Source organism: Halichoerus grypus, chromosome 14 (genome assembly GCF_964656455.1).
Source record: "Halichoerus grypus chromosome 14, mHalGry1.hap1.1, whole genome shotgun sequence".
Classification (NCBI taxonomy): Eukaryota; Metazoa; Chordata; class Mammalia; order Carnivora; family Phocidae; genus Halichoerus; species Halichoerus grypus.
This window is the reverse complement of record NC_135725.1, coordinates 72,878,833-72,894,180: the sequence shown is the minus strand read 5'-3', so window position 1 is coordinate 72,894,180 and position 15,348 is coordinate 72,878,833. Positions and strand designations below refer to the sequence as shown.

The window sequence follows — 15,348 nt, the reverse complement described above, 5'->3', positions numbered from 1 at the left end:
CTTTTATTGATTGACTACTAGTTGCTAAATGATTCTGTATACTTACAACAACTCTATAAATCAGTTTTACAAATAAAGAAACTAAAGTTCATAAAGGTGTTGTAACATGCTGCACCTCACAGGTGGTAAGTGAGGGACTCAGGATTTGAACCAAGGTCTGTCTTGTTCTAGTGTCATTCTTCAACTCTTCTACCAACTATTGCCCCCTCTGCCAACCCTTTCCACCCTGTGCCATGGAACCCATTGCTTATATGTAAACTATTTTCCTTTTTTTATCTCCTTGTCTTAAGTGAACCCAGCTTTTCGCAGATGATACAGCTTCCCCTGTATCCCTTTCATATAGAGGCTGATAATTCTCTCCCTCTTATATATGATATATATATCATAGGATTGAAAGGGCCATTTCTTGCTTTCCATTATCCTTTCCAAAATATTATTATTTCTCTATCCTCTGAGGCTAGGCCATATTGCCACACCATTTGCTACGACTCCATATTGCCATCATCTAGTAGCCACTCAAACATTCCCCATCATCCATGGACAGTTGTGCACCTGGTTCATGGTATTCTTTTCACTCCTAGTCCTGCCATTATCCTAGGTGTCTTTAATGTGAATGGCTCATTCAATACCCTGACCTTATAGTTTCATTGGTCTCTACAGGAGAAATGATATTCACTCCTTGGCTATGCCATTAACCTTGTAATAATGCAGAGCTGTGCTACTTCTGAACTTTAAACTCTGACACATTGCTCTCTGTCCACAGCTATCTTACCTCTTCCATGATGTTCAGCAACTTAGAGATCTGTAATCAATCAATTCCTTTTTTGTTTCACATTTTTCTCTTTCCAGGCTTGGTGATGTGCCCATGACTTTAATCAGTCTTGTCCTTCTACTGTACCTTCCATTTAAATCTCAGCTCTGAATCCATCAAGACGTTTAACCTCTCTGTTCCTATACCTGAGCTCCTGAGCATTATTAAAGAAAATCAGATAGTTTAGTACCACTACAAACTTAACTTCTCTGACCTTGTATGGGCTCTCAATACCTCTTAACAACCTTTCATCTTACAACCTTACCATCTACAAACTTACCTTCATTTCTTTTATTCTTTTATCTTTTCCTCCTTTCTTTATAAGGGAGGTGAACCTCCTCCCTTCGAAAAACAATTTCTCACTTCTGCTTTAGATCCCATCTCTTCCCTCATCAGTGTGTTCCCATCAGTTATTTCCTCGCCCAGCCTTCCTCTCCAGTGACTCTCCCTTAATCTTTAAGCACTCCAGTATTAAAAATAAAATACCATCCTCAACCTATGTCACCCTTTGTTTACTATTTCTCTTCCCTCCATAAATTGCATCTTTGGCCATCTCCAAATATATCTTTGCTGTAACCCTACCAAACGGTTTATCATGCTATTTCCCATCTCCATGCCTTTACACCTCCTGTTTCTGCTACATAGTGCTCTTCTCCCTTCTTTAGCAGCTAACTCCTACACATCCTTTAAAAATTAGTTAAAACTGGGCCGCTACGGACGTCCACCAGAGTTTCCTCTGGCTTCGCATTTGTTCAGGAAGCCTTGATTTAAATGCTTTCCCTAGGGCGCCTGGGTGGCTCAGTTGGTTAAGCGACTGCCTTTGGCTCAGGTCATGGTCCCGGAGTCCTGGGATCGGGTCCCACATTGGGCTCTCAGCTCAGCGGGGAGCCTGCTTCTCCCTCTGACCCTCTCCCCTCTCATGCTGTTTCTCTCTCTCAAATAAATAAATAAATAAAATCTTTAAAAAAATGAATGAATGAATGAATGAATAAATAAATAAATAAATGCTTTCCCTTGTGCTCTTAGTGTATTATGTGCATACTTCTAAGGCACTACTTACCATCCTAGGCTATAACAACTGAGATCCTATTGTCTGTTTTCCTCACTAGCATGTCACCTTCTGGAGGGTAAGGACCATGCCCTAATTTGTATTACCAGCATCCACAAAAATGCCTGGAATATAGAAGGAACTTTATGTAAATGAATTGAATAACTGAACTAATGAATGCCTCTCTGTATACCTAGTAGACTGAGACTAGTGAAAAAGATTGAACTGAACTATATACAAATATTACAAACGTCTGCTTGTCAGTGCACTTAGCAAAATTAACTATTAAATTATAGCAATGTGAGAATGGAAGACTTTTTGCAGTCGACCTTTATAAGGTGCTATTTCTAGACATTATCATGTGTCTAGAGTCCAGATTTGCAAGCCTGGATCTTATTATTTCATCCAGTTTTCCGGGCCTGGGAAGATGAGGTTTTATCCACCAAATTCACAAGATTTTACTAGTACCAAAATGTTAAAGTAGTAGTTAGCAATTGTGAGGCTGTACTTGCCACACCTGTCTGGAATCAGGGTAACTGAAAACATTTTTTTTTTTTAATTAGGAAAGTGCTGAGCAATGTAGCATTAAGAAACAAAGGGATTTGGGTAACTGAGGTAATACTTTTGTGAAGAGGCTGAGGAAATATGCCTGCCCCACAGAGAAGAATACTTAGACCTACTTAATGGGGCATCTTTTCCTTTGATGTGCTTAAGACACATGGACAAATTATTATTGTATATATTACTTCTTATAAAGGCTTCATGCTGAACATTCTATTTCTTTTGGCTTTGGGGATTATATCATCACTACTATGCTATTTTATTTCAACAAGGTTGAAACTGACACAAAAATATTTGACTCTCTAAGCTGAAAAAAAAATGTTTTTCCTATCTTTTAACAAGCAGCTATCTTCTGTGTCTAGGAGTGAGGCCTTTTTTTTCTGTCTAGTGTTAGAAAGTAGAAATGTGGTTTCATCTTCTCTGCTTGCAAGATCCTAGTAATGCATTTAGCAAGTAATCTGCTTTGAGATTACAGCTAAAACAAATCAGCTAAAGAGATTAGGTTTTAAATAGTATGAGCTTGGGGTACCTGACTGGTTCAGTCGGTGGACCATGCAACTCTTGATCTCAGCATTGTGAGTTTGAACCCCATGTTGGGTGTAGAGATTGCTTAAAAATAAAATCTTTTAAAATAATAATAATAATATGACTTTATAAATTTATATACAAAAGAGAAATACTACTCATCCTCTTCTTATTGCTACCAAAACTATTGTCATATCAAGCCAAGTAAACATTAAATTATTAAGCATTACTCTGTCATTATCACATCATGCCTTTGTCAACTTTACAACTGACAAACATACACCAATCGAGAGTAAAATTTATTTTAACTAGAATCAGTTATTCTTAAACCAATGATGTCTACCAAAAATAAACTATATGTGTGGCTACAGAATTTTTTGAAATCTATTTTGTTAAAAAATCGGTAACATAAGAAACTTAAATTACAATTAAGAAGCAGAAGTAACTCTAAGGAGCAGATGGCACCCAGTAGGTCTTCTACTTCTTATACAGCCAGTAGAAGGGAAAAAACAACATCAAAATGTAGTCACTTGCTATTTAGTTATGTACTTAAATTTTTGATTAGAGAAAAAAGGTAAAATCAACCATGATTTTTAGCAAAGTAAAATTCACAGAATTGATGAGTGTTTAATTTGGCTACTTTAAAATTAAGATTTTGATACATTTTATTATTTTACATAATAAATTCAGAAGTTCCATGCTTATACATATAAAACATATACACACAACAGAAATATTGCCCATGCTTCAAACTTTCGGACACCCACAGACAGAAAAATAATCCAGCAAATTGTATTTTAAGCAGTTTCCTTGTTCAAGGTCTTCAGTTCATTTTTTATGATAGTGAAATATATGAACACCTAAAAATTATATATGAACAAAACACTGAAAAACACTTTTTTGTATTACTCTTTTTTTTTCCCAACAGGTTTAACATTGACTGTCTTACATTCAAACAGAAGGAAAGATTTTGTGGAATCTGAAGGTGTTTTAAATGGGTAAAAATGTATTTCTTCACCTATGGGGAATAAGCATACCAGTTCCACAGGAAAAGCACAATTTCTCCTGGAATTTAACTTTTTAAAAGGTTTAATAAAACCTGAAATGAATCAATGTATCTCTTCTCTTCCTGAAAAGTGTTTTACATTAGAATACTTGAACTCAGGTCATTGCCTTGTGTATTATATATTATTGTTGTCCAGAATTTTAGTTCAGTCTTGCTTTAATATCCCCAACTTATCATTATCAGTGTTACTGTTAGGACAGGAAGTACCCATTTAGATTTACCCTTGTTTATACCAGTTTTGGGGTTTTTTTGCTCAGCATTGTTTCTTATATCTTCTTTCTTTCCTTCTTCCTGAAGTACATTCTTTAGAAATTCTTTCGGTGCGAGCATGCTAATAATAAAATTTAGTGTTGACTTGTCTAAAAATGTTTTTATTTTGCCTTATTTTATGTAGAAATTTTTATTTCTAATATTGGGATCCAGATAATAAAAAGAGAAGTTGTAAATCAAATAGAAGCCCATAAAAGCATTTAACTTATGTCTATTATCTATCTAGATTGCTCTAAATAGAAAGCAGCAGTAGAGAATTTTCATTACAATAAGTGCTATTATATGGAATTTGAAGATAGGAAAGATAAACTTATGATATTTAAGTATCCGTTTTTTGTTGTTGCTAAATCACCTATGAAGCTCATTGAGAAAAAGAAAAATCATTTCAAAGTTGTCAGATAATATTCTCTTATGTAGATCCTCAAAGATGAAACCTCACATGTGTAAGAAAATGAATTCTCACAGTGACTTGTCTGTTATTGATAGGACTCGGTTAATAAAATTAGGGTCCCTTGCATTTGGGAATGTGAAGTAGTCCACAGTTTTTTAGATCCTGTTTTTTTTAAAAAATACATGACCATAGGGGCACCTGGCTGGCTCAGTTGGAAGAGCACACAACTCTTGATCTCGGGGTTGTGAGTTTGAGCCCCACATTGGATGTAGAGATTACTTAAAAATAAAATCTTAAAAGGGGCACCTGGGTGGCTCAGTCGGTTAAACGTCTGCCTTTGGCTCAGGTCATGATCCCAGAGTCCTGGGATCAAGCCCCATGTCATCATCGTCATCATCGTCATCATTGTCATCATCATCATCATCCTCATCCCTCATCGTAGGGCTCCCTGCTCAGTGGGGAGCCTGCTTCTCCCTCTGCCCCTCCCCCTTTTGGGCTGGCTCTCTCTCTAGAATAAATAAATAAAATCTTTTTTAAAAATCTTTAAAATTTTTTTTTAAATGTATGACCATCAAAAAGAAAGATAAAAAGGAATTAGCACAATTGGAGAACAAATCAACAGAAAATACATGAGCGCCTTTCCAAGATAAGTAGGCACAGACTAGAGAAGAATAAAATAGCCAAAGACAGTCATCTTTTGGCCTCCCAAGTAAATAATGACACAAATATAATTCTATTTTCTTGGCTTTATTTTGTCTTCAGTACAAGTTCCTGTGTAGTTGTACATAATCAATATATTGGATCAGATTTCCCCTGGAGTAACTTCTCATTTGTGGTGGAATACAATTTTGTAGAAAACTCTTGTTGGACTAAACACTGCGAGAAATTGAATATTCCTCACAAGGTCTTCAAAGTGATTCTTCCAGACACAGTTTTAAAGAGTAAGGATATAAACTAAATCCTTTTGTTGTAGTAGAATGGAAATTGTTTTCTGCTTCTGATCTGTGGAAAGAGAATGAGCAATGGCATTAGAGGACTTGAGTTCAAACTCTGACCTCAGCACTCCATGTGACCTTGGGCCAGTTCTTTACCCCTTACCTCTCATTCCTCGTTTGTAAAGTAAGGCTTACTGGTTATATTTGTCTTCATCCCTTTACCTTCTAAATTTTACTTATAATAGCACAATTTATTACAATTATATCTAATCTTCACCTGATACTTCTATGCAGTGGTATTTTTTATTGAATTTTAGGGGAAAATTCTGTTGTAGTATGTTGACTGATTCAGAAAACTTAATGTGCCCAAAAAAAATTATACATAAACACTTCGAAAAGAGTTTAAAACCACTTTGTATATCATTCAGTTTCTTTGTATTTCTCAGCAACACTTCACATGACTCAGGTTGTGAATTCTCACATCCATTAAATTAAAAAGCCTGTACACTTTTAGTCCCAGTGCATCCCTTTCAATACTTGCCTTAAGTTATTTTCTGTCCACCTCAAGTCTGAGTGGGAAGTTTTGAATTCTGAGATATTCCAATTCAATTCTAAAAATACAGTCACCATAATGATTACTTTGGAATCTTTGATATATGAAATTAAATGTTAAATTGATTAAATAAGGGCCCCCAAAAAGATAAAAGATAAATATCCCAGTTTATATGTAGAGGCTCCTTCCATTCTCTCAAAGATGAACTTAATTGGGGACGCCTGGGTGGCTCAGTTGGTTAAGCAGCTGCCTTCGGCTCAGGTCATGATCCCAGGGTCCTGGGATCAAGTCCTGCATTGGCTCCCTGCTTCTCCCTCTGCCTGCCACTCCTCCTGCTTATGCTCGCTCTCTCTCTCTCTGACAAATAAATAAAATCTTAAAAAAAAAAAAAAAAAGATGAACTTAATTGATTCAACCAATTCCTTATTTGGAGCATTTACAATGCTTCAATTTTCCACTATTGTAATATAAGATTTATAGTAGCTTATATGTCTTATTTATTTTTATATACTTGTTCTAAGAAGTAAAATGAGTTGCTGGGTCAAAGGTATACATACATTTATATATTGCCAAATATCCTTCCAGAAATGCTATCTCAATTCATATTTGTGCAGAAAGTAAAGAGAATCTTTTCCCCACTATCTTTACTGTAAGTAGGTATTATTATTCTTTTAAATCTTTGACAGAATTATAGGCATAAAATATTTTATAGTTATATTATAGTTAATTAATTACAGATAATGTCTTAGATTATCCATATCTTTTCAGATGTGAATTGATCTTGTATAGCCATTCTTTTGTAAATTGCCTATTAATGTTCTTTGTCCATTTATCTATTGATGTATTTATTATTTTCCTATTAACGTATCATAGTAGTTTTAGTAAATTCTGTTAATGCTGTTTTATTTTTAGGTAGTAGGATAACATATGGTTTTTATTTTATTCTTCAGACCTTTCTTTATTCTGATTTCTGATTTTTTACAATGACTATGTTTTATTTTTGTACTACTCCTTGAACATACACTTGCTATTCTCATGTTTAGTAAAAAAGAGAAAGAGCTGAAGGATAAGAAAAAAGAGAAATATTTATAAACTTTCTCTTATTTAGGAAGCACCTTGCTGGATAGTTTTGGTGGATTTCTTTTGGAAATTCAGGTTCCATATGTGTTTTTTGCATCTGAAGGACTTCTTAATACTCCAGAAATACTTCAGTTGCTAGAATCCAAGTAAGTTATTGATTTCATAACTTTAGCAAAGGTATATATATCCTAAATGGCTAAACATTGTGCTATATACATGGCATATTTCTCTCTGATTGAAGCGTGCAATTATATCACATAGAAATAGTTTTCCAGAGAGTTTATGTCAAGTTACACTTCTCTCCCTATAGTACACCGTCATAATTACTGAATATTATCTTTTTTGGCAATATATATCAATCATGTGAAGAAAAAATATTTCATTATTGTCTAAATTTATATCTTAATTTCGTTTCTCTTGTTACCAGCAAATATGAACACTATCTGTCTTTTTTTTCCTGCGAATTTTATAGTCATATCTTTGGGTCATTGATAATATTGAGAATGAGTATTCTTAATTAAAGGGCTTTAAATATTGCATGGGAAATAGGACTACGAAGCTTTAAGTGAAATACCTAAGGCAATGCACATCTCAACTAATTTGTCATATATACTGAATAAATCATAATTTCATTCCTCAAATTTATAAAGTAGAATAAATTGATGTATGAAAGAAAAAGCACAGTAGTTCAAATAATTTAATATGCAAGAGGACAGTACAGCTTTTCTTAAGGAATTTTTCTTAGCATTTCATTATGTCACCCCAAAATATGGTATTTTACAGGTACAATATCACACTAGTGGAGAGATGCTGCAGTGAGTCGTTGAAACTCTTTGGATGTACAGAGTGTTACGTGGTGGTGACAGTTGATGAACACACTGCCATAATTTTGCAGGTAAAATTATATAGTAAAGAATATAAATTAAATATAGTACAGGGGCGCCTGGGTGGCTCAGTCGTTAAGCGTCTGCCTTCGGCTCAGGTCATGATCCCAGGGTCCTGGGATTGAGCCCCACATCAGGCTCCCTGCTCGGCGGGAGGCCTGCTTCTCCCTCTCCCACTCCCCCTGCTTGTGTTCCCTCTCTCGCTGTGTCTCTCTCTGTCAAATAAATAAATAAATAAATAAATAAAAATCTTTAAAATAAATAAATAAATAAATATAGTACAATATATATAACCATGTAATTTATTATTAGCTTTACTATAGAGAGCTTAACTATAACCCATTAGTGTTTTCTTCCAAAACTTTGCAAATAGATAACAAGTATTAAAATCATCACTGTAGAAAATGACTTTTACCAAGCTTCTTTAATGCCTTATAATTTTTAACATACTTTAAGAAGACAAAGCAAGTATGGAATCTTTAATGTTAATATTGACCTATTTTAAAATATATTTATAGAATAATGACAGTGTTGAAAACCTTAAAAATCAAATCTTAGTCACTATGTTTCTTAAAAGGTGGTAGTATTTTAATCCATGATCAGTAATACGGGATTTCCTCTGAGGTAAGTGGGGATTGCCTGTAAGTAAGCCAGTTAAAAAAACAAGAAAAAAAAAATTCTCTCAAAAAAAAAATCCCTGTAGTTGAAATTTAAGATGTACAAATTCTTGACTGAATCTCCCTGATAAGTTTGCTTGATTGGAGTACAAATTACAAAGAAATTAATTCACTAGGGTGGAAGTGGGGAGCAGAAACTAAGTTTGAATGGTATGGAATATAAATTAATGGCAAATATAGTAAGGTAGAAGTCTGATTGTGAGCAAATGTTAACAGTATAAGAATTATATAATGGAAACACAAAGCTCTGTTAGAGGGCTTAAGAGTTACCATGTCTTACATATTTAAAGCTTTTTAAAAAGATTTTATTTATTTATTTGAGAGAGAGAGCATGCACAAACGAGAGAGCACAAGCAGGGGGAGCAGCAGAGGGAGAGGGAGAAGCAGATGCCCAGCTGAGCAGGGAGCCTGATGTGGGGCCCTATCCCAGGACCCTGGGATCATGACCTGAGCCAAAGGCAGATGCTTAACTGACTGAGCCACCCAGGTGCCCCTAAAGTTTTTTTAAAAAACAATTATTTAGGGAGAAATACCATTTGGGAGACTTTTAAATTTAATTCATAGTTACATAACTTATTGTTAGAGTAAGACACTTCCTGAATCATTCACTCTATCAAAAATTAACTGTAGACCCAAGTTGGGCTCCATGTAGCCTGCTTAAGATTCTCTAAGATTCTTTCCCTCTCCCTCTGCCCCTGCCAACCCCACTTGTGTGTGCTCTCTCTCTAAAATAAAATAAAATAAAATAGAACATAATAAAATAGAATGTAACTTTGAAAAAAAATTAATTGCATTAAAGGAAAAAGAAGATTCTAGACTATTAGAGAGCAATTCCTGGAAGTCCATTGATGGCTTCTTTATCATCTTCCTTAAATAAGCATTCAGTGCAGATTATCCCATGAGTTTTTAAACATATTTTGTATTGCCCTTATGAGTAGGCAAATCCCTGTCTATAAAGGACTTTGCCCAAATAAGGGCACTCTGTAGGCTGCTTTCTTCATATCTAGGACTTTGGGAGATTCATGAGCCTTCCTTGCTGAAGCTATCATTTGCTGGTTGATATCTACTGTAGCTTTTCCCCTATTATTTCCAGTGTGATTTTAATTTTTCCACAAAATGGAAGCCCATACCCATGACTCTTTTCAAGTTATTACATATATTAATATAGATATAAAATAGATTATTAAAATATGGTAATAATAATTTCATAACAACTATTCAACCTAGTGAATCTTTTTATTTTTTTTCTGGTAGGACCTAGAAGAATTGAATTGTGAGAAGGCATCAGACAATATCATTATGAGACTGATGGCATTATCACTCCAGTACAGCTATTGTTGGATAATCTTATATACAAAAAAAACATTAAACTCAGAGTAAGTAAACATTTCTTCATCCAAAGTTATGTTTATATTCCTTAAGTTATTTGGTCCTCTTCTTTGAATAAAAGTAGCTATGCAAATTTTCTACTTGCTCATCTAGTTTGCTTTGAGTGGGGATCTTCGAGGTGGAGGCATGCCCATAGGAAAACAAATCAGAATTTTGGAGATGATATATTTCCACTGGGCATTCTGTGCAAATCATCCTTCTCTAGTTCACTAAGAGTCGCTGCTTTAAGTGTTTCACTTTTTATTACTTTTTAGTTCTGGACTTGTCTGTTAAAAGATGCCATTCTTAAATCACTTCTCTCTAAAAGCTTATTAAACAACTAAATAGCACCTTGCTATTCTTTCATTGACATGCTTAACTTAAAAAATACAAAAAATCCATGCCAAGATACTGGCTCAAATTATCATTATATGTCCCTTCTTTCCTTCATCTTAAAATTTTATGAATCCACAGCTTCCACCTCCTTTTTTTAATTCTCTGCAGTCTGGCTTTTCTCCTACATCTGTACTAATCTGTCTCTCAGGATCACTTCCACCTCCAAAAGTCTTTTTATCTTTCTCTGCTCTAAAGTATTGAAGACTGTTGTCAGTGCTTCCTTACTTGAAGCTCTTCAGTCCCATGACACTTCACAGTTTTTTTTTTTAATTTTTTTATTGTTATGTTAATCCCCATACATTACATCATTAGTTTTAGATATAGTGTTCCATGATTCATTGTTTGTGCATAACACCCAGTGCTCCATGCAGAACGTGCCCTCCTCAATACCCATCACCGGGCTAACCCATCCTCCCACCCGCCTCCCCTCTAGAACCCTCAGTTTGTTTTTCAGAGTCCATTGTCTCTCATGGTTCTTCTCCCCCTCCGATTTCCCCCCCTTCATTCTTCCCCTCCTGCTACATTCTTCTTCTTCTTTTTTTCTTTCTTAACATATATTGCATTTCACAGTTTTGATCTTCTCTCTAACTACTCTTTCTCTCTCTTTACCTCTTCTTCTTCCTTGTCCCAGTCTCCAGATACATTTGAATTCTTTTCTTTCTTCTATTCAATCCATTAGAAACCTTACTCACTGCCATAGCTTCAATCAGCATCTTTCTGCCTATAGTGATTATAATTATATCTGCAGCTGGAGTCGCTTTTTGAAATTCCTGACATGTATCTCTAATTTTCTATTAAATATTTCCACCCTGATATTTTATAGGCTCTCAAACTTAACATGTTCCAGGGTGAATTCATTGTATTCTCTATCCCCTCCAAAACAGTATCTCCTCTTTTCTGCCCTTTGACTATTTATGACCATTGCCTTTCTTTTAGTCACCGAAATTAGAAAACATATCTTATGGATGTAACCACTAGTCTCTTTTTTATCTATCCCCTCTCTCCATTTATATTACCAACATCTTAGTTCAGATCTTATGTGGACTGTTAACTACTGTTTTCCCACCTCATGGCTCTCCATGTTACTCTCCTTAATCTGTCATACATTCGATTAATATTCCAAAAACCAGGCTCTTACTGTTTCACTCTGATAAAAAGCCCACTGACTTCCCTATTATCTACTGAATACATACATACTATTCACCCTAATATTCAAAGTCTTTAGAATATAATCCTGACCTATATTTTCAGGCTTAATTTTCACTGTTTTTCATTTCAGTCAGAAGGATTGCTCATTGGTTCACAAACATGGTCCTTACTTTGCCACTTCTACTTCTGCTGATACATTTCTCTCTTTCTACAATATTCTCTATTTCCTCCAACTATTTGATCTGGTGAAATCGTGCCTATTTTTCAAAACCTATCCCCAAATATCATTTTTTCTCTTCTATCTTTCCTTAATACCCCCATCTCATGCACACAAATAGTTAATTGTGACCTCTCCATCCTTTGAACTCCTTAGCTCTCTATCTCTTCCTCATCTTTGATATTTACCACATTTTGCCGTGTATTATCATTTGGAGTACTTGCCCCATGGCACTGCACAATGATAGATGCTTGGTAAATATTCCTTGATTGAATGAATGAATCTTTCCTACTAAATTTCAACCTAGTCTCCTTTTTTTTTTTTTTAATCTCTACAGTATCACATAACACATACCAAATCACTCATAGTAGAAGTTCTTAAAATATTATTTAGTCTGGGGTGCCTTGGGTGGCTCAGTTGGTTAAGTGTCTTCCTTCAGCTCACCATCCTGAGGTCCTGGGATCGAGCCCTGTGTCAGGCTTCCTTCCCAGCATGGAGTTTGCTTCTCCCTCTCCCTCTGCCCCTCCTCCTGCTCGTGCTCTCTCTCACTCTCTCAAATAAATAAAATCTTTAAAAATACATTATTTAGTTATTAGAGAAGGTATAGCGATCTTTCCTTATTTGACATTGCATATGTGATTTTTTTCTTTACTGACTTTCCAGTTTGATTACATTTTTGTTTACCTACTGTACCAAGCTCTTTGTATACAATTATTATTATGTGGGGTAAGTATAAGTTAAAATTTAAGAGTCCAAACACCTTGGTTCTTATTTCTTTTTCTATTAACAGTAACCTCTAGCAAGTCATTTAACCTTTTTTTACCAAAATTGAAAAATAAAAATAATAATTTAGGTATAAAATCTTCATTTTTGATATAGTAAAGGCTGTATAGCATTTTAAGCTTGGAACTTGCTTGTAAAGCATTTAAGCTTTATCAAGATCTTGGAATTATCCTATAGATAAAACTGTTTTGGAAAAAAATTTAAAGTTGTTTTTAGATTCCTATTCACCTATGTTCCAGAGGTGTAATTGAAGTACAGCAAAAAAGAGGGGATTCACACTTATTTTTACCCAGATTTTCATTAAAAAAAAAAACCAATTATGTAATAGTCCGAGATAGTTTTATGTTCAGGATATGAAGAGTTATTTATTCAATAAGATATTATTATAAAATGTAGTTATTTTCAGACTTCTAGGTATCTCAGTTCTATACTTTTAGATGTATAAAACATTTAAGAAGTCTCTTAATCAACTGACCAAATGAGGGAAATTCAACATAGAAAATAAAATTGCTTGAATTACCTTAGTTCCTGTTTAAGAAAATGTGTTAGGAGTCCCAAGACTACCCCCAGGTTTGATGATTTGATAAGAGGAGTCACTGGACTCGGCATATACTTGTACTCATGATTATGATTTATTATAGTAAATGGTTACCAAGCAAAATCAGCAAAGGGAAAAAGTGCATGGAACAAAATCCAGAGGAAGCTAGAAGGAAGCTTCCAGGAATCTTCTCCTAGTAGAATCACACAGAATGTGCTTAATTTCCACAGGAAAGAGTTGTGACAACACTTGTTAAAATGTTGTGTACGAGGGAAACTCACTAGAGACTCAATGCCCAGGGCTTTCAGTAAGGATTGGCTGTGTAGGCACCCTCTGCCTAGCACATATCAAAATTCTAGACTCCCAAGAAGAAAAGCAGGTGTTAAGCAGAAACCACAGTGTTTATACAAGCAGTGTAGGCACAGTAAGCCACTCTTGTTAGCCACTCTTACGGAAAAAGCTTGCCTGAGAAAAAAACTAGCAAGGGAAAGGAGAGCCAAGAAGTTAAGGAGCCGTTGTCTCAATGACATGGTTTGAGTCCCTGGATCCAATAATGTCCTCTCTTGGACTTCTTAGTAATATGAGCCAATAAATTTCCTTTTTGCTGCTTAGGGTACTTAAAGTGGATAAAGGCAGTAGAAGTATATACCCATAGCTCAAGACTCACATCTGATCTGCTTAATTACCATAGGGGAAAAAAAAAAAGAGTGTTCTTTTAATTGAGATGTAATTGACATACAAGATCTTGTAAGTTTAAGGTCTACAACATGCTGATTTGATACATTTATACATTGCAGTATGATTACCACTGTAAGGTTAGCTAACACCTCTATCACATCACATAATGATCATTTTAAGAAGTGTTTTTTTTAACAGTTCAAGAAAAAGACCAGGGAGGAGTCTAGTTATCCTGGCTCTGGTCACGTGTTCATATCGGAACTTGTTACTTTGACCAGGGGGATAGAGTATTATAGTTGGATCAGTTAGATAGCCATTCCTGGAGCCAGTAGGGGGATGAATTAAACTTCTCCCCTCAGACACACTCTCAGCATCCCCTAGATTCAACTGGATTGTTAAAGAATGGAGGTGGAACCATCTTCTTAAAAGAGTGCTGAGTCTGCCACACAGCTTTATCTTAGCCAGATTATTCTCATAACATGAAATGTGGAAAATGAAATGAACTTCTAATAGGTACAATCAGATATCAAATGAGTACAGTATAATAATATAATTTTTTTTAGGTACCATCTTACAGAAAAAACACTTCATCATCTAGCACTGATTTATGCAGCTTTGTTATCATTTGGGCTAAAATCAGAAGAACTGGATGTAAAGGTATTCTTTTCTTAAATGTTTGTTTATAAGTATTTTTCATAAACCAAAATTATACTCAAACTCAAGTGCCCAGTGCAAAGAAACATTAAATTAGTAAACTAAAAAATGCTTAAAAGCCTTTTAAAGAACAGTTTTCAAATTAATAAATATCCTTTCCACTTCAACTTCTGTTCTAAAAGAAGGGTGCCTTGGGGCACCTGGGTGGCTCAGTTGGTTGGGAATCTTCCTTTGGCTCTGCTCATGATCTGGGTCCTGGGATCAGGCCCTGTGTCTGGCTCCTTGCTCAGTGGGGAGCCTGCTTCTCCCTCTCCCTCTGCCACTCCCCCTGCTTGTGCTCTCTCTCTGTGTGTCAAATAAATAAATAAAATCTTTAAAAAAATAATAAAAATAAAAAATAAAAGAAAGGTGCCTGGGTGGCTCAGTTGGTTAAGTGTCTGCCTTTGGCTCAGGTTATGATCCCGGGGTCCTGGGATTGAGCCCTGTATCAGGCTCCCTGCTCAGTGGGGAGCCTGCTTCTTCTTCTCCCTCTGTTGCTCCCCCTGCTTGTGCTCTCTCTCTCTCTCTCAAATAAATAAATTTAAGAAAAATTAAAAGCCTTTAATAAATTTAAAGTCATATATTATCTCTTAATTACTACTTGGCAGGATATGAATAAAAGTAAATATCCATTGATCAAAAATGTTCACTTAAGAAACATACACTCTTTTTATCTGCTGTAGTGATCTCTAACCAGTGTCCTTTCTTGGTTCTTTTTTCAATGT

At 35.1% G+C, this 15,348-nt stretch overlaps 2 protein-coding genes across 2 annotated transcripts in view; one reads left to right on the top strand and one right to left on the bottom strand.

Moving 5' to 3' along the window:
* SHOC1 (shortage in chiasmata 1) overlaps nt 1-15,348 on the top strand; it is an 84,730-nt gene that overhangs the window by 57,745 nt on the left and 11,637 nt on the right. Inside the window, exons 18-23 of the mRNA XM_078061597.1 lie at nt 3,874-3,943; nt 5,435-5,613; nt 7,269-7,386; nt 8,024-8,135; nt 10,056-10,177; nt 14,494-14,587. Of these exons, the coding sequence (XP_077917723.1) occupies nt 3,874-3,943; nt 5,435-5,613; nt 7,269-7,386; nt 8,024-8,135; nt 10,056-10,177; nt 14,494-14,587 (695 nt within the window). The remainder of the gene's footprint in view (nt 1-3,873; nt 3,944-5,434; nt 5,614-7,268; nt 7,387-8,023; nt 8,136-10,055; nt 10,178-14,493; nt 14,588-15,348) is intronic.
* The window catches only part of GNG10 (G protein subunit gamma 10), a 34,794-nt gene continuing 24,849 nt past the window's right edge, over nt 5,404-15,348 (bottom strand). The window contains exon 3 of the mRNA XM_036090947.2: nt 5,404-5,674. The gene's annotated coding sequence lies outside the window, so the exon portion shown is untranslated. The remainder of the gene's footprint in view (nt 5,675-15,348) is intronic.